Raw genomic sequence first — 24,216 nt, 5'->3', positions numbered from 1 at the left:
AGGATTGTTTGTTTAATATAACTTTGAGGAAAGGAGAGGGAAATCTCAAACTGGATTCATGAAGAGGTATAAATAGCTCAAACGCCAGGGTCACCAATGAAAATATAACAAATAGATAAAGGCGGGGGAGTTTTTTAATCAGAGGGAACATGAGCAAGACGCTTATTTATCATTTATCGAGGCAGCAAGGCTACTGCAATTAATAAAACATGCTTTACATGGAATAAGCCGTTGGATGTGCACAGGGCACCTGTCATAAAACTCACTGTAATGAAAACTATGTGCAAGATGGTATGCACTATATGCGCTATTGTAAATGTGAGCATGCCTTACAAAAAACAATGTGCCATCTCCATGCTTGCATTGTCACTGTAAGCATGGTTGCATGCTACTGTGAGCAGCTTTATGTACAGCTGTACAGTGCTTTCCTGAAAGGAAATAGATGCATTTAGTTAAAGTTACCTATTGTTGACCAAGTATGGCTTTAGCTGAGAAAACCTAAGATTTACAACGTATGGACATTTATGTTATGTTCATGTTAAGGTCATAAATAGTGGTTGTTTGCATTGCATCATACGGTTTGTGTAATATTTTGTTCATCCCTGGATGGGACAAAATACTAACAAATGACAAATCCAAAGGTAGAAGCTTGTTAGAGTTTAGTTCGACGTTTTAAGTGCAATGTCAGACTTTTGTTTATGTTATGATTGCGACATCTTTGAAGGCCCAGCGTGCTTTATTGCGCACCATTCCCCACTTTCTGTGAAGTGAGAAAGTTCCCTGCACATCTCCTCCTGGATGAAAGATTATCCACAAAATCCCGTGAAACAGCACTGGAGTCTCCAAACTGTGTGAACTATTCCAAAACGAACTGCAGGATTTTTTTCATCCTTCCCATGTAACATGAACCGTTTTATGGATTTTTATGGCTGTCCGAACTTCACATAGTTTTGAAACACAAGCTTCCCCTTTAGTTTCAAAGCTGAGAGATGCGCGCACGCACACACACACACACACACACACACACACACACGTGCACACGAACTATGTAACACCCATGACTCCGCTGGATGCAATACAATAAGCTATTGTAACTTCAAACCGAAGGTCTTGACGCCCATGTGCTTTTGTCATTAGTCTCAATTATCAAAGGTTATGAGGTCACTTGCTCACGTGTTAAGACATACATCCCTTAACTCTCCCTCTCAAGAACACGCATACAGAAACGCACAATTAATGCAAAAATAACATTGCAGCTAACACGTTGGAGTCTACAATCCAAGTTGTAACAATCCACAGGATCATTTAATCATTTTACTTTGCTGAGAGCCTTGATGCTCTCTATTTGTGGAGCTCAGATCACTGTTTGATTCCAAGCCTTTAAAAAAAAAACATTATGGACGTGGGTTGTGATTGGATTATCCAATGCTTTCTGAGTACAACAAATTCAATTCTGCACATTGACATCACACAAATTATTTTAAATGATGGCGTCCTCAGTGATTGGTGCTAGGATTGATCCATATCAAAATCCAAATACAATCCAGGTGTGGAAGTGGACGGACAGCTAAACGTCAGTGATGGCCTTTTTGGTGAAATGGCAGCATATGACCTCTGTTTCCGAGGTCTGGATCATCTGTAACTGGGGGGTGTTGGCTGAGCTTCTGGAAGACGTGAGGTATTCAGGGCACACTTCCAAACAGTCTCTTTGCCTTCACCACGAAAGGCTGATACAGCATCACAGCCAGTGAAGGTGTGAAAGAAAAGGATGCCACAGAATTTTTCAGGGCCTATATGCTCCACAATGTCATGAACAGACTTAACTTGACCAAATTCTATTCACGGTGCTTTCAATCCGCATCCCGGAGAGTCTCAAAAACACTGACTAGAACGGATGTATTTATGTCGGTATCTCAAGCCTTGATCAATACGGATTTGATCTGTTGCTCAACTGCGTGCAGGAAGATTCTGCTGAAGGCGTGCGTCTTCATGGTTGCAGGGACTGAAGCCTCACAGACTCTCGGGGAACAAAAAACAAACACGTTTCCCTTTGGTTAAAATCGTAACATTTTCTAGACACAACGTCACAATTTCGTTGTTCAGAAACTCAAAAAACTCAGTCTTGTGGTCTCCAATTAGGCGGTGTCCTGTGACAAGTGGTGTCCTGTTAAATGGAGAGCTCATATTATTTGTAACATTCCTGCAATGGCATAAAAGGTGAATTTGAGAAGAACTGGGACTAATACTTTATCTATGATCAAATAACAACAAAAAGTGTGAATTATGACAAATAACAATAACAAATGGCCATTATCTTAAAAAATAGCAGCATGAATATCATTCGGTCCCAGATCAGTGTGTGCCCCCCCCACCACACACACACACACAAGTACACACAGCAACATCCCCACTTGCACTAGTGCCCACACCCCTCCCGTGTATCCCCTCTCGGCCACCGGCTTCCTTGATGGGGGAAGAGTGGACTGGATGGACGGGAAGAGAGGAGACAGCGGGGATGTGACACAACAATGGCAGGAAGTGACTTCAGATCATTTAAGATAAAGTCAAACACACGAACGGAGAATCACAGAGCCAGCAAACATCCCCAGCACAGAGATAAACATGCAACACAAACAATGTCAACTAAATGTGGCAAGGCCAAAAAAAACTTTAAAACAGCAGCGCCACTCGTAACTTTGGCACCAGGACATTTTTATTACCAATAAATCAGGTTATGAAAATATTTTTTCTATTCTGTGTAGATTTTTGTTGGGAATCTAACTTACATTTAAATGTAAATTTTCTCTAGTGGAATCATATGTTGACACCAAAAAGTGTTCAACTACAAAGAATATTCTGGCATAGTTCATTCTGAATAGGCACTGTTTTAAACACTGTTTAAATGTGCTGATAACGCCATGACTGAGAGCTTTAATAGCCAATGACTCACAGCCGTGCTTATTTATTCCTGCTGACTCAAATAGCGTCATTCTGTTTTAAGCTCATGCTTGTGTCAATGTTGATGGCCCTTTACTAAAACCTTTGCGAACACCATGGATCTGATATACGTTTTAAAATGTGGAGTTGCGCAACGTTACCGTTCTCATTGCCTTAACCCAAAACAAAGTGAGATACCATTATTTGGAATAAACATACAAACATTGTGTGCATTGGAAAACAAAAGTAAAATAAAAACAAAAGGTCTGCAGGAAGTTGAAAGAGTCAACAGTGGTTTCAGTTGGAGAGGGGGGGGGGGGGGGCGGTTCAGCAGTTCAGAGGTCACAACAAGGTCCCTAAAACACCCGATAGCTCTACTGGTTGTATAATCTCTAACCAGGAGCTGGCCCAACTTCAAACGTACGAAAATCAAGTGGAAAGATGCCTGAAGATCATTTGTAGTATTCTGGATCAGTGGCAAACAGGAAAAACTTGCAGCACAGCAGCGAAGTACAGAGGCTCGGGGTAATAAGACTGAAAGTACGACCCTGTCCAAGTCTAAAGTGAAGGGGAGGACTCATTACTTGGATGTGGATCTGATGTTGCTGAGCAGCAGCTAAAAATAAGCCTGATGATGATTCATGATTCAGCTTGGACCATAACTCAAAGGAGGATGGAGAGGATCCGCGGCGTATCATTTTCCACTTAAATACTTACAACCCAGTGTCAGAAAACCCTGATGGATCTGAGCTCATTAGAGATACACGTCCCAGCTACTGTTATCCTGAGGAGGACCATAAAATGACACCCACATCCTGTCCACTGCCCTTTGAACAGGGCATCTGTCTGACCCCCGACGCCTTCCACCCGGACTCTGCTTCCTGTCACACACGTGCAGGTCCGCTACTTGAAACTCCTCATCAAAGCCATTCCCACCAAACGTGGAAAGGTCCCAAATAGGAGCACCGATGACTTCTCAGGGCTGTGTTCAAACACGCGTCCTGGTTTTACACAATATGGTTTTATGTTATTTTACCCACGGACACACACATTTGTGTCTGCGATAAAAGGCTTCAGACTATTATCAAGGAGTTACTGTTGCCTACTTTATTTTGTGCCCCCTTTTAATCCTTCTTTGGGTAGATGGCACCGTGGGGGGATGGCAGCCCTCAGTTACCAAAAAGCTTTAATAGGAGCTTTACAGCTCACGAAGCCAGACTTTAATCTGCCAGACGCTTCACACATATGTTCTCATGAGATATTCCACTCCACTATAATCACCCGCCTCCCCATAAACAGCTAAACATCACATGGGAGGTGGGGGGGGGGGGGGGGGGGGGTGCAGGGGGTGTATCTGTTTACACACACACATTCAGTGCATGAGCATTGGAAATAGTTGTACAGTCAGATAGAGGCTCGCAATTGGACCAAAAAGCACAACACAAGGCTGCAGTTTTATTCCGGACACTGAAATATTTGAACATATAGGGTCGTATAGCACACGTAAACCTTTCATAGGTGCACCACGACTGGTAAATAACGGACCCGATAACGCACACATTTTAATCCACCGGCAAAAGTTCAGCAAAGATTTCAGGAGCGCCATGAAGACCCGAGAGGTGACCTCTGGGACACACCACGTCCTACATCTGGTCACAGTGGCCACCTAAATAAGAGCCCTTTCCTGGTAGATCGCCTGTTGTAACGTGAACCATGCAATCAACGAGATGGGAGATAAAATGATTGTTTGCCACGACGACCTTCCGGAGTTCTCAAACCCCGTCTCAGGGCGCAATAAACCGCTGCGTAGGGTTTCAGCTTCTCACGAGTCTTCAAGCTCACAGACCCAGTGTATCGCTCAAACCGGTCGGCCTGGATCCTATTTCACCTTGTCACCACGTCTATTAGCAACACACCGAGGGCAACGCGGCTCCTCGTCGGTCTTATTCTAAACACAGACCTATTTCACACAGCCACATCGACTCAGAGGTATGGCGGCTCCAAACTGGGAAAATTGCACCAAAACGTGAGTAAACTCATCTCCTCAACCTCGTGAGAGAGTGTGTGTCCTGTGATGTTGCCTCGGCAGCAAGCTACAGTACCACCGGAGCTACGAGTACTCCCATCGCAGACAGGCAGACAGACGGGTGGGGGCCCGGGCGGGGTCCGCCGGGGTTGGATTGAGGACAAGGGTGGAGTTGGGGTGAAAAGCTATCGCTGTTTAAAGACGGCAAAAGGCACAAAAGAGATGATGAGAGGAGCCGGAAATACATACATGCTTTAATGACACACCGAGTACTCGACAGAGGTACAAAAGGCCGTAAAGGCAGGAACGAGGTCAAGCAAAAACAACCCAAACATGTCATTGAATTGTCGAGCACGATCAATTCAAATATTTCATTTTGGCCATCATGGGTATTCTCTCTTTTTAAAAAGGAGTAAAATGGTATGGAGGCATGATAAAAAGGCCCAAATAATGTTAGTAACTGTAATAAGGGACGCATCTCGCACTTAATTTACCGGTGTTGCGGTTTAACCGGTTTACTTTATTAAAATGTAGCGAGGGAGCTCTAACCCGTCAAGTTCTTGGACTGCGGCCGAACCTTGTCGAGGAAGAAGGAGGGAGAAGAAGAAGGAGGCCCATACACATGCAGAAGACTCCATTCAGCCACTAAAGGCGAGGCGCTTTGGATGGTGCTGTGGGAATCGGCCCTATTTGAGATGCAAATTCCTCAAAGGGCTGAAAGAGACGGAGAAACAGGTGTCCAAGGAAGTGTGCTGCTGCGTGGGTGAGGGGGGGCAGGGGGTAGGGGGGGGGGGGGCTGAATGGCAACACAGGGAGTATTGAGGATCTGCGCGGCACCTCTCTCGTCTCATTTTGTTTTTTGTTTCAAATTAAATGAGGGCAAAAGTGAAATTTGAGGGGACAATAATAAAATAGAAAGAAACATGACAGCTGTGCATAAGCTGAGAGAGAAACATTTATTGATTGAAATGTAATTTGGCATAAAACAGCTTGATATGAAAAGTTGATCTGAAATCAAATAAGCAAACAGATCCATAATAAAGTCCTATATGAAAACAGCAGGGCATGTTGCACATTCACAAGCCTAAGGCTTAAATAACGTTTAGACTTTTCATACTGAAAGAAAATGAAAAAAAAAAGCCGACCTACATTCTGTCGTCCTGTATCCCACAGCATGACTGGATAGATTTGAATCCCTGGATGAAGCACAGTGGCACCGTCTAAAAGCTCCTGCTAGAACTGCATGTTGGTTCTAAGTGATATTTGTGTTCTTGCTACATATTAATAAATGCATTATCTAAAAGCTTCAAAAGACATGGCTGGTAAACAGTAGTTCCTAAACGAAGGAAAGTGAACCCATAGCATATACTCCACAGCCTTCAAAATTTAACCTGCACCCAAAACGATTTTCCATGAAAGAAAGGAGCAGGTACACACGTTACTGTTATGGAAGGATTCCCTGGACAGGGAGCCAAATGTTGATTGCTCCTCAAGAGGATTTCAGATACAATTATTATCATCACACACCGTTTGGTTAATATTGAAGATGTATGGGTCCTTTGACTTTTAATGTCTTTTAACACTGATAAAGTAATACTAATTGTACATCTTCATTTGTACATTTTTAGTAACTTATTCGTGGTTGCTTTTTCTACGTTAGACTTTGCGAAACATTTCAGTGAGATTTCCAAGTTTAAGGGTCACATTTTTTTAAAACTCCTAATGCTTTGTTTGTCTTTTGTAGTACAAATAGATATCTTCAAGTCAAAGGACCCACAAACATTTAGGAAAATAAGAAAAAAAGAAATCAGCTTTGTAATAACTTTCTTTGGAATGGCATTTTATGGTTTCTCATTCACAGCATAAATATAAATATGATCCTCTCTATATCCTGTGCGGTATCACATTATGATTGAACGGCTAAGACAAAATCTATAGTAAAAATATGCGTTACAATTCATTGGCTTAGTGGCACAAAAGGTCGCTTCACACTTCTTCCTTCATTGCGTCAGTTTTTGCCCTCGCAAAGTCTCCCGCAGGCTTCTGCTGCGACTGAGACAATCTCAGGGCGCCCTCAAGTGTTCGGAACCAGCGGAGACAAGAGGCTGGACGCAGCACAAAATTCTAAAGAGACACTCCGATAAACCGTGAGTCCAACAAAGCAGGACCAACACAAAGCTCTGGCAACATAATGGCTAACATGTAAGAGATAAGCGGAAGACCATAAAAAAAAAAAGTAAAGTGCTCTAGAAATGTCCTCATCAACAGAGAAACAAATTGGAATCAAATGATAACCAATGGAAAGAAACAACAGTCAAATATAAGTGTAAGAGGTATTCAGCAGCAGCTGTTAACAGTGAGTAGGCGAGAGATTATCACCACATTTATGAGTTCCATGGGCTTTTATGCAGAACCTGACTGTGAGAGCAGATAGAACCTGGTAAACATGAAATGACCCTGACAAATGTGGCAAGTATTACAGGGACTGATTAGCAATTGGAGCAATGACATTTTTTTTACGTAGTTCCTTCTTTTCTTGATTTTAAAAATAGCTATTGTACTAAAAACCTGTGAAAGTCTGGACTGCTACAGAGCCTCAGTCCTGTGAAGGCTGGTCTCTGAACACAGCAGTGAGTGAGTAAGTTAGTAAAGGCTGTGCAGAATGTTTTATGCGAGTAAATTGCTGCCCTTTACCCTGCTAAAGGTATGTGTCGTGCTCTGCACTCCCCAGGCTCTCTTTGGACCCTTGTACAGCCACGGGTTTAACGAGAGGTGAGGGGTCACCAGGAGGAAGGTAAGAATTAACAGTCTCCTGTGGCGGAGGGATTGTTTTCGATTTCTCTGTTTTAGTCTTTCCGTTCTCCTTTGCTCCCTCTGCTCTCTGCCCACCTGTCTGTGGGGCCAAGGAAGACTCCACAATAATGGTGGGCATCTGTCTCAGGTCCTGTCGACTGGGCGGCTCGGCAGCCATGATGGCCTTGGCGCCGTGCATCCTGGGAGGGGACTTGCAGTGCAGATCTCCGTGAGTCTCTTTCCAGCGACGCAGCTGAGCGTGGTGTTCCCGTTCAATGTCCTTCTCAGACACCTCTAACTCAATAATCTGAGACCCAAGAGGGGGCGGGGAGGGGGAATAAGAGAAAATCAGATGTAAGCAATACCTGGGTTTAGCAGATTAGCAGCAAGTCTTTCACCACATATTAGGTGATGTGTTTTAACAGACCATACTACTGTACCTCGTGCACCAGAAAGGCTTCCTGCATATACTGTGGCCGTACAGCTCGGAGCAGCTCCATCGTTTCGTAGAGACCTTGACAGGTCTTGAGTTTCTCTTGGGATCCCAACATGGATTTTAGGAGAACCAGGCCCACTCGAAAGATAATTTTTACTCCTGAGAAGAGCATCACATGAGACAACATGCAGCTAGATCAGCAGAAAATACTCGTAATAGAGAGACCATCTGAGAGCTGCACATAAACAAGAGGATATGGATATATATTCAGCATTTCACTTGCTGCTTTAAAAAAGGTAACCATGTACTGGCGTTTTACAAGTACAATTAAACAGAAGGATAATTTGCACATGACGAGGCCCAGAGGCAAAGTAAACACTGTTGTTGTGTATTCCTCAAAACCCTCATCATACAAACAAACAAAGGTGCAGTGTATGAGTTTTTCACTTGCAGTAAAATAATCTGTCCGTAATTGTTGTACAAGTGTAGTATCTCACCCTCACAGAGGAACATGTCCCACACACGAAGCACCGAGGCCCACGGCAGAGTCCGAGAGAAGGCGCACATGAACCACTCAGTCATGTACAGGATGGGCTCCATCTTGTGCTTCTTCAGGTGACGGTGGGCCGCGGGAGACACTCGCCTCAGCAGAGCGTACAGGATCTCCCCGTCCAGCTGGATCGCCTCCTGTGGAGACGGCATGGGAGAGCAGTCAGTGAGGGTGGGGGGGGTGTGAGAGACAGACAGACAGACAGAGAAGACACCTTCCGCATTGCTTAATCTTATTTTCGGATTATCGAGTCCTTGTTGACCAGTTCACACCTGGCGTTATCAAGTCGTTAGCACGTCAGTGTCAAGTTGGGAGACGCCCCGGCCTGAGAAATCTAACACCATCACCAGCCACATACTAAATGTACCGCCTCCAAAAACAGAAGTTAAGCGTTATCTTTAAAACTTGTGTTTTACTGGTTAAACAGCCTGTGTGTCTTTCGTGTTTGCTTACAGCAGACAATAGGTTCTCTTTTTTAATTAATATTTACAGGGTTCAGTTAGATAATAATTGACATGCTGAACTTGATATGTAATCCAATAACAAGTATGATTTTAAAGTCTTCTTTTCAAAACGACGTGACGGTGTTTCTGACTTGACCCTTACCAGCCCTGTACTGTAGTATCCAGGAAGATATTTCTCACAAATCTGGACAAGAACCCAGAATGCATCCTGAGACCAAGAAAAAAACATTATTATGGTAAAACTGGAAATAAAAAAAAAAAAACATCAGGACTATTGTGTGTATTGTTGAAGTTCCTACTCCACCAGGTATTAATTGTTATTATGTATTCAAGATCTTTTTGGGGGGCTGAATGTGTGGTTACCTCTGCTGGCATATGCATCAGGAGTACAGCAGCAATGGGAGCCTGAGCCTGACAGTAACCCTCTTCAGGGCGATGCAGAGTGTAAGCCTTCAACACGCGCAGCAGGTCTTGCTGCCTAAATTAACAAGTCAAATTCAGAAACTATGCTCGGCCATATTAACACAGTCGTTACGACACGCCATTAGATGGCGGCGCTTACCCATGACCTCCTCTCGCTGCGAACATTTCATGGAAGGGGAACTGTCGATGGAGGTCCCTCTCAATAATATCTACCCACTTAGGATCTCCCGGCTGACTGTCCAGGGCCTGAAAACATATTTTATCGTCAGCTTTGCAAGATAAGACTTTCCAGTTTGAGTCACAATCCACAGAGAGAGCAAGAGAGAGAGAGCACGTCTGCAGGGATTTTGGTGCTATTCCACTATTCAACCATATACATTGCTCACTTAGCACATTTCTTCAAGATATGTGCAGGGATGTCAACTTTCATTTGACGTCAAATACCTTGATGTCACCAGGGATCACAAATACATACGACTGACCTGGAATTTGCCCTGGTTCTGCTCCCTTCTCACTTTGCCCCCGGTGAGGTAGAGCCAGGCCCTGCCGCGCAGTGATGGAGGGACGCCCTTCTGACAGCGCTCTTTCACCTGATATTCAACACATGCATAGTTACTCAAGAGGCTTTCGTCACATTTCATTTCCAGCACGGAAAACCCACCTTCTTGTGTTTTTTGGCCATCCACTTGTCCCAGCTGTTGAGCATCTCCAGCCATTTTGCCTCCCGTTGCCTCAGCACCTCAGTGGGGATTTGCACAGCACTGTGCAAATGGGACACACGGTCACACATTAAAGCCAACATATTGTTTTCATTCCAGGGCTATGTAGCTTCCCTGTGCTTATGACAGGGGAATCACGTCCTCAGAGGGTGAAACATTGGCTCATCTATTCCTCGTCCACACAGGAAACTTAAGCAGAGACAACACGGTCTAAACACACACTATCGGCAGCGAGGTAAAAGATAAACAGGAAGCTGTGGGAGAAAACTTGATTCACTTCACTAGTCATAACGAACATCAGAGCAGTGATATTGATGCACAAACTTTCCAGTCCCGATCAACTAAACGAATGACTGGTAAATTTAGCAAACAAATGTAAGCAAACTACATTTAGAGCTGACACATGATTTTGCAAAAATAAGCTTAAGAGTTCACAAGCTTTAAATGACTTCTCTATATTCAATGAAAACGAGACTTTGCAAAAAATAATGAGTCTTGGACAGTTGTCTTTATTCCTTCATTTAAGAATAGAGAATCCAGGGCCAGTTTGTTTGGGGACAGACGGGAGATGAGAAAGGACGAAGGAACAAGGCTCAAGAATAATGTACAGGGTAACATGGTGGTCTAATGTTAGTGGTTCCCAATCTGGTATTTCAAGTTTTTTGACAACTTTGGAAATTGAAAAAATAAAGATATCATGTTCATATTTCATCACACATATGACAAAGCCATGGGGGTCACGAGTAGACGGTGCATTGAAGAAATTCAGCTATAATTGGTAAATAAATCCAATTGACGGCGTGCATCGCTGCATATTCACGTGTTAACGTTACATTCTCTCATCAGCTGACGTTATCTGGTGTCTTAGCCACAGCGGGGTTTGTCTCGGTAGCTATTTTTGTTTTACCATTACCTGTCCACACCTAGTTAGGTGCGAGAAGGAAACGAAGGCGCCCTGTGGACACTTCCACGAACACAGGAAAACGCATGAGGCTTAACTTACGACTCTCCACACCGCTGCTGGGCCCCTCCCGTGAATCCGTACTTGTCCACCTCCTTCTCCCCGGGGACACTGCCATTTGTCTCGGGGTCAGATCCGTGCGAGCTGCCGTTCCCGTTATCTCTCAGCTTGTCTTCGCTGTCCCGGGAGACACGTCCGTTGCCCTGCTCAATTTTTGCCATTTAAATCCCCACTTACCTCAGCGTGAGCCGAGGGTGTTCACATAACTCACTTTCCCGAAACTTTAGAGCTCCTCATTCTGACCGTTGGTTAGCTAACCTCCGGTCACAGCTAGTTAGCTAACGGTGGCTAACGGTAGGCTAGTTACCGGAGCGATTACGGCTGCTAAGGAGATTTGCTTGCTAGCTGCTAGCTCCTTCGTGCTATGAAAATCCACTTTGCGTCAGGTAGCTACACGATGAACATGTTCGCTTTCTCCACGGCTTCAATGTCCAGGTTAAACGGGGAAGGAGAACAAAAATGGTCGAGAGCAAATGCAAAAAAAGCCATTCAAAACAGCGCAGAATCGGCGTGCTAACATGCTAGCATCACAAAAGCTGTCAGCTGACAGAGGGATATCTGAAGAGAACCTCCTCGGTCAGCAGAAATGTGGGTTAGTTGGTACAGGAAGAGGAGCTGGAGCAGAGGAGTAAGCAAAACCATGTAACTTTAGCTAGCTTAATGCTTTAACTCTACGCTGCCATCTACTGCTGAAGATCATGTCCAGGAGCAGTCTGCACTACTGTTATTACTACGTTCTGTATTATACCTTTTTAATGCGGCTATATTCTAGTCTGTATGTGTAAATAGTTCGGCTTTTTTGTTATGTTAAGTTTGAATTATAATTGTAATGCCGCAACCCTAGACTGTTAATTACTTATTAATTTCTTAAAATTGTAATCTAATTCGAGTGGGATATTTGATCGGAAATGTGATAAATTGCTAAATCCACATTATCTATGCAAATTGTCTTTATCAATCTGCTTCAAATGTTTGCTGCAGAGTAGCATAGAAATTGTGGTAAATGTTTTCCGTACAGAATTGCTATCGGATCAACCACACTGAACGATATTGCAACGCAATGTGCTTCATTAAAAGCTGTCGATCACTTCTAGTGTATTTTGTGAACAGTGCATTTTGTGAACAGTGCATCTGTTGAAAGACAAAACGTCATGAAAATACTCAACCAAGTTTAGTATAAATACTAGATTCTTTATTTAAATATTATACATATTTCAAAACATATTTACAGAAATTAGACCTGCATTGTTTCACTGTAGACATAAGTGCATCTCTCTCTCACACACACACACACACACACACACACACACACACACACACACACACACACACACACACACACACACACACACACACACACACACACACACACACACACACACACACACACACACACACACACACACTTCACACTACAACTTCACAGGAGAGAAAGACACGGGGGGGACTTCATTTACGTCAAACACAAGGGCAGCATGGCCGAAACAAGACATCACAAGCTTGCAACGACAGGAAAGGCCTCGATTGCAGGTCTAGATATTTGTTAAGGCTGAAACTGTGCACACCCCATTACCATTAGTTCACAGCACCATTACCTATCTAAACACCCCTCCTTCGGCATACGAATGACATCTGTCAAGTATAGGGCTATTTTAAGTAAATACAAGTTTAGAGCTTTTAAACACCAATCATAAACCACCGGGGGAAAAAAAGAACAGATGACAAATGTGGGAAAATAACCCATATGGTGCCATTAGCTGAGACAGAAGCCATGAAGATACTATTTTACTAATAATAATAATAATAATGTCATCTATATGTATATATGGCTTTCCTTCTTTGGTGTCATAACCAGGTCTTATACTTGGTTGCAACCAATGAAATAACTTAAACCCCACAGTATGATGCTCTGATAAAACTACTTTAGGCATAGCGAAGGCATTTTAGTGCCCCTCAGAACATTTCCACCTACACCGCTGGCAATCAAACAAGATTCAGAGCACAATAAATTTACAGTATTGCTGCAAGATGTATGTAAAAACAAAGCGTTGTGCATAATATACACACACAAAATGGGTCTTTGGTTGCCCTGCATTTAAACTGTAAAGACATTGTCCAAACCGCTCGGGTGAGCGGGTCGGACAAGAGTCAGACTATCATGAGCAGAATCGTATACCAGTGTCATTTAAAAATGCCATTTGATGCATCTCACACACGTATACAGAAATTTGAATTACAAAAGGGAAGCGACAAACACATTTAAAAAAAGAAAGGGAAATACAGTACTGAAAGAACACACACCTGATTCTCATTAAGATAGTTGGATCTACAACCCATCCTCCATATTTCATGTCAGCAGACAGTTTGCTCCTTTTATAACTAAATAACATTAACAAAATACATATTGTCCTGCCTGACCCATTATTGCAATTCTAAGCATTCCCAAATGCTAGATTTAGCTTTGTGGGACAGACATCCACATTTAAATACACCACATATTTCAACTTCTAACATTTATGCCTCTCACACATGCTTTTCCACCCTTCCTACCACACAGGTGTTGCAGCAATCTCTCTTCTTGTTCATTTCAGCGAGTGCAAGTGTAGGATTGATAAAAAAAAAGAAAAAAACCCTCAAGAGATTAACATCTATACAGGAAAATATATTTATGAATGCACATGTGTACATCCTCCAAAAAAAGTAACAAAATAGCTCTTTGCTTTAATAACCAAAACAACAGCGAGGCCAGAATCAAGCCCTAAAAACACAAAAATATTTACAACTCATGAGGATGTGCGCACTGACAGATATTTCCCTTTGATTAATAGTTGGCTCTTCCATCACACACATTCCCAAACCCAGGAGATTGAGACCCAACCATCTAATCCCGTTCTCTAATAAGCCCCATCCATTCCCAGCAGTCCCATCTTCATGCTTTGTTCAAAACACACCCACAACGAGGAACCACAAAGAGAGCCAGCCGGGTTCAACTGTCTAATCGCTGTTCTCCCAGGAAACCCTCGCCTGCTACGCTTACAAGTCGCACACAAGGTTTCACTCCACACGATGAGACTGAAGGGCACGTCGTAGCGCGGCATCATGGTCAACATGAAGAGTCCTAGCTGCCTTCTTCCCCTCAACCGTTCACGCAGCAAAACAAAAACAGAGAAAGAAAACAAAAATGTACACAAGTGGACGTCGGGCCGGCAGGGAGGAGTGTGTGTTGTGATGTCGGGCCTCCACGTCGGCCCACAGGATGCAGCGCGTTTTTGGAGAGGTGTAAGATTCAGGCAGACTGGAAGAGATGATCAGCCCCAGATAAGCGTGCGCGCACACACACACACACAAACACACACTCGCTCTCTCTCAAGACACATACTCACACACACACTTTCAATCTGTATATTCTGCCACAATTGACAGGAGCACCGTGATATCATCTGGCTTCCCTCCTAAAGAACAAAAAGAGAAAAGTGAGGATCTGTAGTAAGAATGCAGCCGAAGATTCACATTAAACTTTTATATCCCATGTTTAAATAATGTAAACAGTAAGCTTTTTTAAACATCTGACCATTTTAAGCACAGTAAAAATGCAACATATATCCTCTCATTCATTTACAATCCCATCCAATAAATACAAGGTCTATCGAGAGTAACATCCCCACTTGAGCACTTGAGAGTACTTACCCCTTACATTCAGACCATTGTCACAGGCAAACTGTGCAAAAGGAGACATATAATTGGGGTCATAGGCAAGGTCGTGAGCTTGCTTTGCAATGCGCTGTGCAGTCTGCAGGATGCTGTCATAGTTGGAAGTCTGAAAAGATTTTAAAAAACATTTTTTTTTTTTTTAAAGAGAACCAAATGCATGGTCACTAAAAACAAGAAGCTGTGTGTGTGAAAGCTTGAATAAAGTGAAATTCCAGAAGCGATACCTTAAGTTTTTTAAGCTCCTGAAGGATCATGTAGTCTGGCATGTTGTCAAACAGGCCGTCGGTGGCCGTCAGGATGATGTCACCGAGCTGCACGTCGAAAGAGGAGCTGTCAGCTGCGTCGGGGCTGGAGAAAGCAGACGGCCGCGGAAAGTTTAGTCACAAGTGTAATGCGGCACCTGAGATGCTGTCACAAGTTTCCAAATTGGAATTGGAGCGGGTCAGAGTGCCTGCTCGAATCCAACTCGTGTAAATCGGACAGCTGCCTCGAAAGCAGACGGCCCAGCGTGTCCTTACAAAAGCTGCCACTATATGCAAGACTATTAACTGAGAGACCTTTAATCTCATGCTTTGTCTTGAGGATTTATTTATTATAAAAAGGTGGCATAGAACAATAAAATCAAAGTATCTGGAAAAATATATCTAATTGGGGAAATACTTTAGTTTAGAATGACCATTAATAAGTTAAGTTTTTTTTAGCAGTTATGATGAAAGATGATGGTGTGTTGAAGTTTAATTTAATTTAGTTTAATTTAACTGGATTTCCCATCCTGGCCATTTTAGAACAGATTACATTACATGTCATCTAGCTGACGCTTTTATCCAAAGCGACGTACAATAAGTGCATTTCCACATAGATACAAACTCAGAAGAACAAGTAACAAGAAAGTACATTTTTCATCAAATAAGCAGTTTCAAAACATGTTATAGAAAAGTGCCATTATAACTACAATTTAAGTGCTATCATTATCATATTATCATGTAGTTAGGGCAGGTATGCGGATTATTGTAATTATTATAAGGATTGTTTTTCCTGCAAACATTGTCTAAAAGTTCCAATTGAAACTATGTTATGCTCACATAGGAGGCAGTTTTAAACAGTTATTTGAACAAATGTTTCTAAGCGATCACACAGGTCTTCTTCAAAAAATGTTGCAATATTTGGATTTGCAAGAGTGCAGAGGTTGAAATCTGAAGCAAGTAGCACAGCAACAGTACAATCCTAAAGGGACGAGGTCACTTTCACCTTCCTCTCATCCACTTGCATAAGGATTTCTGTGTAACGTCTTGTGAAGCTACCAGTATCGCCTCTACAATGAATCATTTTATTAGGGCTGTCAAAATTAACACGTTAATCTATGCGAGATTAATGCAATTAAATATTTTTCAAAACAAACTTTTAATTCCAATGAATTTCCAAATGTGCAACTAATTAGTTCATTTATTATTACCAACTGACCGTTCTGATTTTTTTTTTTTCTATTCATCATTTCAAGGTGCATTCACACTGACCTGTCACTGAGCACCACCCCTTCGGCTCCAGGAGGAGCGATGGACAGCTGGAAAGGCGTGTTAAAATAGTGCTGCTGCTCGTCCGAGCGATGAACCACCTCTCCCTCCCGAACCACCAGGAACCCCGAGTCCCCGAGGTTGCACGCGTGTAACCGGTGACTCCGTCGATCCAGGACGACGATACAGGCCGTGCTGCTCCCTGCAGAGGACAGCAAGAATAGCTTTATGGGCGGTGTACGTGAAGGTGAACAAGCCGCAAAACATGCACTTTCCAGGGAGGACAGAAAAGAGGCACAGGCTAAATGTGTGTATTTCTAAAAAGGGGTAAAATACTGCTAAAAGCCGTTCACAACTAAATCTGCGTGCACCTTCCTCGTGGTTCCTGCTTCCATAGTTGTTCAAGTTTACGATGCTATTTGCGGGTGAAAAAACAGCGAGAGACTAGAAAACACAGGGGTCATGGATCGTGCCCGTTCCAGGTCAGCACTGACTGCAGTGTTAAGCGCCAACTGTATGTGTCACCTTGAGCGGCGACGACCTGGAGCAAACCGTCCCAAAATAAAAGTAGGCCATTTGATAAACACCGGGACAAGAGGTGAGCACTTAGCGCGCGTGCTCGCTGTAACTCAGAGATACTGTCTCAGTTTGTCATGTGGACGGTTTAAAAATTGTACAACCCTCGTGCAGTGTCGGTTACAGAGGAATCCTTGACCTTTCAAAGGACTGGTACGTGACAAAATGTTCGCCCCGCGTGGAAAGCAAAACTGCGTAACCCCACAGGGTCACTGGGTCTAATGTTCCAAGTGGCAGCATTACAAAATACAGTGTTATCTCACAGATGACAAAATAAGATAATCAAAAAAATCCAGCCCTCTGACCAATTAAGGTGCTGCTGAAATGTATTATTATTATTTAGTATTTTACTTTCATGCAATAACATGTAGTATGCGTCAGGCAGGACTCCATAGCTCGACTCATCCACCAGCTTTGTGGCCGAGTATGGCTGGTCACATGGGAAGCATCGCTCCCTCCACCACAGACTGTGTGTGTCTGTGTGTTTGTGTGTACACCGGGAGGGGTCGTCTGATGGGCACTCACCTAGCAGGGGGACTTTGTTTTGTAGGAGCTCGTAGTAGCCAGAGGTCAGGATACCCACTGGGTTACTGGGCGTGAAGCGTCCCTCCTTCACCAGTCGCTCACAGCTTCTCATCAACGTGGCGGAGAACTGAGACGGATCGACGCCGTAGTCACGCCAACCACCAACGCCGTCTGCAACACCTGAGGAACGGAAGGAGCAATATGTTTTATATGCAGTGGTTGTTGTTGTTCTGCTTATACATCAGCACATTTCAGGAGCAAGCAGTTTTCAATTAAAATACTGCTCTCTATCATCCAAGACCCTCTTGTTTTTTTATAGATATTAGACAGTAAGAGCTGTAGAACAATGAGGATTAACTCAATAATAAATAGGCTATAACAATTAGGTTATTACTGGAAAAAGTCAAAGTCTGTCATGACTACCACCTGTCCATTTTTATTATTATGTTTACACACAAAGCCACTTCTCGGTTTGTGCTCATCAGAGCTGGCTATGTATTTGTTTTGTTCTGTACATTACTTGAGTTGATTCAAGGCATGTGGCCAGTCAAGTTTTTTCGCAGTGTTAACCTTCCTGCCAACTGTGCGAGGACAAAGCCATCACAACCAGCTAAGCTAGCAGGCTAACGCTGTTAGCAAGATGGCGGCCTCCACGCTCAACCATTCTGACCTTTGCGAGACATTATCGTGCAAAGTCGGAGAAGTTGTGCGAGGTGCGTTTGAGTCCCGTCCACCTTTAATCGTGCAAACCCCACGCCTCCGCTCATTTGTTGCGTTAAATATCTTGCGCTACTGCCGTGCATTCTCAACTAGGTGAAAGGGCGTCCGGGACTTCACCTCAAATCAACCCGCAAACGTCACGGCGCAATCGCAGTTTATGCCTAGAATTACGCGACTGCAGATCTATCGATCTCCTGAGAGTAACTACGCGGACTCACGGGGAGCTAAACGCAGCTTAAATAACGTCGGCGGCGGCGGGGATTAAAGTCGTGGCTCTTTGTAGGGGATGGAGGGTTGTTGTGTTTTCATCCGAAGGGGGTCAGTACAAGTGCAGGGGGTAGCCAAATGAAGGTCATCCGAGCACGCACGGTGTGTAAAATCCACATGCGAGCCAATATATTTACGCCAAAACAGAGCTTACCCAAAACATCGGCGTTTCTGTTCCGCGCAATGAAGCACGCGTCGTCTCCGTAGCACATCCCTTTCTTCAGGATCCCCTTTCGAAAGTCTTTGCCGAAGCCATAGCTGGCGGTGATCAGGCTGTAGTCCCGACTGTCCGTCTGAGAGAGTCCGCCCAGGACAGCCCTGGCTACCAGTCTGCCATAAGACAGTACGGATAACATCCCCTTCCAAGCAGCGACCCCGTCTTGTTTAGAGTGCGCACACGGTGTCTCTCTCACTCTCTCTGGGTTAACAACACCGAGCCAGCCGCCTAACTGCTAGTCTGCTATTTCCTCTGATCAATCCCCAGCTGCCTGTCTCTTAGCCCGTTTTCGTGAAATAGTAGCTCGTCCTCCGCAGCTGCTAACTCGACTAAAACGACACCATCCGTCCGGACAGATCAACGTTCAGTTTATGTCTTAGGTGTCCATTTCAGAAGCGCAGTTCCCCCGCACGGCTCTCTCCTCCCCGACATGTTTCCGCTGAGTACCGGATAGAATGTCGCGAGGACATACGGGTATTTTACAATTTACAACAATTACGTCACGGCTCAGCGACATCGTCCAATGACAGCGCAGTTTAAACCGACCTGCTTCCTGGTTCCCCTCGAAAGCTTACATGGGACAATGTTAGCTGTGTACCTGTTATGAGTACCTTGACAGAATAAACGGAACATTGGCTCAACAAAGTATAAATCCACTCAAAACATACATATACCCCATATCCAATGCTCCACCTTGTTTGCACTTGTCTTTGCGTAACTACGTAACGCTTATGTAACCACGTAACTCAACGGGATGTTTTGGCGAAGTAGTGCACAATGCGCGCTTGTTTTTATGTACAGCAAGTACAACTAAACTGTCCTTTTGAATGGGACAGACGCAGATCATGTATGCACATTAATTGTAACTTTCTTCAAACAAAAATAACAACTTTCTTTCTCAGCTGAATTGAATTGCACAATTAATACTTTTAAGAGAAAATTAAGTTTTTTGATTATGGTTGCTTCTTTCAGTAGTTTGTGCTTTTAGGGTCAATAATGCAGTTGTAGAGATGAGGTCCGAAATGGACCAAAGCTAGTAGTGGTCGGCGTCGATTAAAAGGCTATATATAATGCATTGGCTTCTTAACATACAAAAAAAAATCTTTCTTGTCGTTACCTATTATTTTTTTACTTCATTACGATTGTCGCATGGGCGTCGCAGCAAACTGTCCCCGCCCCTCCTCCGAGCACCGGCTGCTTGCTGCTAGATCAAATCGACCGCACCCCCAGCTCCATTTACCACCACAGCCAGAGCGCATAGCGGATCTGTTGTAGAGACATCAACGCATTACCGACGAATTACACTCGAAGCGCATAGATAAACCGCCTGTTTACGGTAAGAAATAATTCAGTTGTACAGCATGTTGTTGTTATATTTGTCACCGATTCACTGTGATGAAGCGAATATTTTTATGTAACGTTAACAATGCGCGGAATAATAACGCTCGGTAACGGACACGTTAGGTCTTTAAAAATACGGGTCATCGTTGTCTCAGTTGTTATGACTAGCATGTTGATTGAAATCCTCTCGGATCCTTTCCGCCTCGATCATAAACCAAATAATGAGGGGATATGGCCGTCAGTTCAGTGTTTGAATATCGTTTTATCGGTCAGTTTATCGATTGAATTAGATCACGCCTGGCTATATGGCCTATATAACCAGATAAATGGTCAACGTTATATAATAATATATCCGCTCAATGCTAAATAGAAAAGCCACACTTGTCCGTTTTGCGTGTCATCTCAAACAGCACAGAGAGGGGTGTTTTTAGTTTCATTATCGTTATGACCCTAACTCTGAAATTGTTTACTCTACAGGGCCGAGATGGGAAGGATGGGTGAGTTGCTCCGGGTTTCCCTTCTTGTTGTGTTCCTCCTGAACACTGAATCGACATGGGCCAAAAGAGCGGGCAGCAGCAGCAGAGGAAGCAGCAGCAGCAGCAAGAAAACCTCTACCACCAATAGAGGTGGCACGCAGTCGAAGCCCTCCCCGAGCTACCCTCGACAGCCACAGAGTCCCAATCGGAACCCCAATCCATATCCTCCTGGTGGAAGTTACCCGGGAGCAGGCAATCCGGGAGGAGTCCCAAGACAAAACCCACCTGCAGCTGGATATCCGGCTGCTGGTGGCTATCCGCCCGCCGGTGGGAATCCCGCCGCCGGTAGATATCCGGCCGCCGGTGGAAATCCGCCCGCCGGGGGCTATCCGCCCGCTGGGGGCTATCCGAACCAATACCCTGGGAGAGGGAATTATCCAAATCAACATCCACCTGCTGGAGGCTACCCAGCTGCTGGAGGCTACCCAGCTGCTGGAGGCTACCCAGCTGCTGGAGGCTATCCCAACCAATACCCAGGCAGAGCTGGCAACCCAGGCGGATATCCCAACCAGTACCCAGCTGCAGGTGGCTACCCAGCAGGAGGTGGCTACCCAGCAGGAGGTGGCTACCCGGTCAGAGGGGGAAATACAGGTTGGGGTCAGCCTGGTGCAGGGGGTTACCCTGGTGGAGGGGGTGGTGGTTACCCTGGTGGAGGAGGTGGTGGTTATCCTGGTGCAGGGGTTGGTGGTTACACCAACTGGAACCCAAATAATAAGATCCTTAGTCCCCGCTATGGCGGGGGAGGCTACGGCGGCGGAGGCTATGGTGGGCAAGGGATGGGAGGGTCTCCTTTCTCTCGTTCTGTGCAGGGAATGGGTTACCAGCCCAAGTCTTCAGGTTTTGCCAAAAAAGCCATGCTGGCAGCAGGCGTCGGGGCTGTGGCCGGGATGGCTGTTGGGTATGGACTAGGTCGCTTCCCTCGACCACACTTCAATTTCCGCAATCCTGAAGAAGAGCAGTACTACAACAACTACATGTACAAACGCTACGGCACCCAGTCCACTGATGAGAAGGACTACGGCCGCGATTACGTCTACAAGCCTCCACCGCGGGCAGAGTCTTACGACAAGTTCATGGAGCGCTGCATGAACAGGACCGACCTCCTTAAAGATGAGGGGAGCAGCTCGACCAGGCCCAAGAGTCAGGATGGAGTTGGCGAAGATGTAGACGACACCGTCAGCATCGAGGAGATTGGGTACCCGGCCCTGATTGAGCAGCTGAAGTCCCGCCGCTGCGTCGAGCAGTTCATGGTGTACTCGGAGCGCTTTCTGCAAGAACGAAAAGCCGAGCAACAAACCCAGTCGAATCGCAGCAGCCCTCTGAGCGACGGGGCCATTCAGCTTTTCACCTCCCTCCTAATGCTGCTTTCCAGCATGCTTCTTGTACAGTGAGAGCTGTTAAGTGTTTGTATAAACATAACCCCAATGGATGTCGACTTCCTCCATTATACCCGCACGTCCACACACTGCTGAAGTATATTATCTCCATGTAGTCAATCCTATCGCTATTATCGACACAGGTAGCCGATGTTGATGTATATATTAACTAAACAAGTACATTTCAAAAGGCAGAACTAGTTGTTTTAAAATGTTAGTTATAATATCAGTTGTGTGTTGTACAAGCTGCACTAATCTGGTTTTCTGTTAACGCTTTCAATAAGTTATTTAGCGTCTCTGTTACATTGTGTCATATTTTTTTGCTCCATATTATAATGCACTGAATTCATAGAGAACAGATTCCAGGAACTTTAGTTCATCTTTTATGACACTTTGCTGTTATAGCACGACTATTACTGTGTAAGGCTGGAATTTGTATGTACAAAAAAAAGGAAAACCTAAAATAACATTTAGTCAAACTTTTCATTTGAGCACTACAAGTCAAACCGATGAGGTCCGTAATAATTCCAGATTTTTAACCCTGAACCCAGAACTACCTTTTCAGCTTTCTAACTCTACCTTTTACTCACAGCATCCTCATGCATCCTGCAAGCTTCAGGCTGCATCTTCCTGGGAACAGTGAATTCGACAGTCTGTCACGTTGTACGTGAATACTGCAGATCTGTTCCCATCACACTCTTAACTTTCCAGAATTTCGCAGCTCTCGGGGTTCGTTCTCAGCCTCCTTCTCTCGTTACTCCACACTGTCAGAGGGTTAGCGGGTCAGGTGTTGACCTGTGCATACCTAAGTCTGCGGATCACTAACTCTAGCCTGTCACGCTGTGCGCCTCCTTTTCATCCCAATGGGCTCGTGCAAGTTTTCTGTACATTTTCAAATGATCTGTACATTTATTTTACAGTTGCAGCTTGTTTTATTTTATCTGACTGCTTCAATGACTTACTCCCTTCTGGGATTTGTAATATAAAAAGCGACTGTTTTTAAAAAAATTCTCCATGAATGAACTTTGCAGGCTTTTCACCCAAGTAAACAAAACGTGTCCCTGTTCATTTATGTCCGCCATTTGGACTACTCTGGGTAATTATTTAATGTGTCACAACAAAGAAAATGCATACTGTTTTGTTGTGATCATTTGCACTGTTATAAAGTGATTTAATTGTCTTCTTATTTTACTTTTATTTCTTGAATCTTTGTGTTAATCTGTTTTCATACTGCACCCTGAGTCTTTACATTTTCATATAGTAGGCTGTAGAATATCTGTGAAGTGCACTTATTCCCTTTGGGTGTAGATATTCTGTAACTGCCATTGAGCTCATGCTGGGAATAAAGACATCTGTGTAAATCTAACTGGTAGTAAATGCTTTGGTTACTAATGCAATTTGTCATGTTTATGTCTTCAATAAAATGACTAACACTAATTGTTTTGCTGCCTAACTGGTTTACTAATTTCACAAACACACATATTCTTGTTCATACTTAGTTATAAAGTAATTGAATATTAAATGACATAAATATTTAAAATAAAGGCAATTTATGTAATAAAGATTTACATTTCCAATCCAGTAGTTATTCATTTGTTTTGACAACAGGCAAATATGTTTCTGACACAACATTTCTGAATTATAAATCCTTCCATATTTAAAGACGTTTTTATTTAATACATACATTTTGTCAAATGGTCAAAATTGCCAAAAGGATTTGCTAATTAGAATTTATATTCAGTACTTTGAAAGTAAACACCAATTTGATGGTTTCAGCTTGTCAAATGTGGGAATTGGCCCTTTTCTACTTATAATATTAGAAATTGGAATTGAAAGACAGTCAGTCAATCAGTTAGTTTTATTTACAGACTGTTTTGTAAAGTAAGTTATTAAAGTGAGTTGCATTCCATTAGTCCAAACAGTATTTGTTGATACCCTGCTCAAGTTCCTTATTAATGTAAATTAAATTAAATTAAATATTGATAAAGAATGAGGCTGCTAAGTCCCAGTAAATACAGGACCCTGTACTTCAAAGCAATGTTACCACCCAAAATTAAACAAAGTACA

At 43.7% G+C, this 24,216-nt stretch overlaps 3 protein-coding genes across 3 annotated transcripts; 1 reads left to right on the top strand and 2 right to left on the bottom strand.

Moving 5' to 3' along the window:
- Positions 1 to 5,900: 5,900 nt before the first annotated feature.
- On the bottom strand, positions 5,901 to 12,103 carry LOC119226531 (TBC1 domain family member 10A). Its single transcript, XM_037484612.2, has 9 exons — positions 11,352 to 12,103; positions 10,291 to 10,390; positions 10,112 to 10,219; positions 9,769 to 9,875; positions 9,570 to 9,684; positions 9,349 to 9,414; positions 8,690 to 8,879; positions 8,197 to 8,351; positions 5,901 to 8,063 (listed from the first exon to the last, which is right to left on the bottom strand). The coding sequence occupies exons 1-9, from the start codon at positions 11,528 to 11,530 to the stop codon at positions 7,662 to 7,664; spliced, it is 1,422 nt and encodes a 473-aa protein (XP_037340509.2). The 5' UTR covers positions 11,531 to 12,103; the 3' UTR covers positions 5,901 to 7,661.
- Positions 12,104 to 12,539: 436 nt separating this feature from the next.
- LOC119226556 (protein phosphatase PTC7 homolog) lies at positions 12,540 to 19,588 on the bottom strand. Its single transcript, XM_037484646.2, has 6 exons — positions 18,834 to 19,588; positions 17,693 to 17,872; positions 16,595 to 16,793; positions 15,305 to 15,428; positions 15,057 to 15,186; positions 12,540 to 14,821 (listed from the first exon to the last, which is right to left on the bottom strand). Exons 1-6 carry the CDS (start codon positions 19,033 to 19,035, stop codon positions 14,763 to 14,765), a joined length of 894 nt encoding a protein of 297 aa, XP_037340543.1. The 5' UTR covers positions 19,036 to 19,588; the 3' UTR covers positions 12,540 to 14,762.
- A 486-nt stretch (positions 19,589 to 20,074) lies between these two features.
- prnpb (prion protein b) lies at positions 20,075 to 23,586 on the top strand. The gene is made up of 2 exons (XM_037484611.2): positions 20,075 to 20,232; positions 20,715 to 23,586. Exon 2 carries the CDS (start codon positions 20,722 to 20,724, stop codon positions 22,162 to 22,164), a length of 1,443 nt encoding a protein of 480 aa, XP_037340508.2. The 5' UTR covers positions 20,075 to 20,232; positions 20,715 to 20,721; the 3' UTR covers positions 22,165 to 23,586.
- Positions 23,587 to 24,216: the final 630 nt, after the last annotated feature.

This window comes from Pungitius pungitius, chromosome 18 (genome assembly GCF_949316345.1).
Source record: "Pungitius pungitius chromosome 18, fPunPun2.1, whole genome shotgun sequence".
Lineage (NCBI taxonomy): Eukaryota > Metazoa > Chordata > Actinopteri > Perciformes > Gasterosteidae > Pungitius > Pungitius pungitius.
Note: the sequence above shows the minus strand (reverse complement) of the source record. Positions and strands in the feature narration are given on the sequence as shown.

Excerpts from the sequence above, each read along its gene's own strand:
- prnpb (XM_037484611.2), top strand. The coding sequence starts at position 20,722 with ATGGGAAGGATGGGTGAGTTGCTCCGGGTTTCCCTTCTTGTTGTGTTC.
- LOC119226531 (XM_037484612.2), bottom strand. The coding sequence starts at position 11,530 with ATGGCAAAAATTGAGCAGGGCAACGGACGTGTCTCCCGGGACAGCGAA. Across the intron at positions 10,391-11,351 it reads CAGCAGCGGTGTGGAGAGTC|TGCTGTGCAAATCCCCACTG; the intron begins GTAAGTTAAGCC and ends CCATTTGCACAG. Across the intron at positions 8,064-8,196 it reads AAGCCTTTCTGGTGCACGAG|ATTATTGAGTTAGAGGTGTC; the intron begins GTACAGTAGTAT and ends CTTGGGTCTCAG.
- LOC119226556 (XM_037484646.2), bottom strand. The coding sequence starts at position 19,035 with ATGTTATCCGTACTGTCTTATGGCAGACTGGTAGCCAGGGCTGTCCTG. Across the intron at positions 17,873-18,833 it reads CAGAAACGCCGATGTTTTGG|GTGTTGCAGACGGCGTTGGT; the intron begins GTAAGCTCTGTT and ends TCCGTTCCTCAG. Across the intron at positions 14,822-15,056 it reads CAATGGTCTGAATGTAAGGG|GAGGGAAGCCAGATGATATC; the intron begins GTAAGTACTCTC and ends TTTGTTCTTTAG.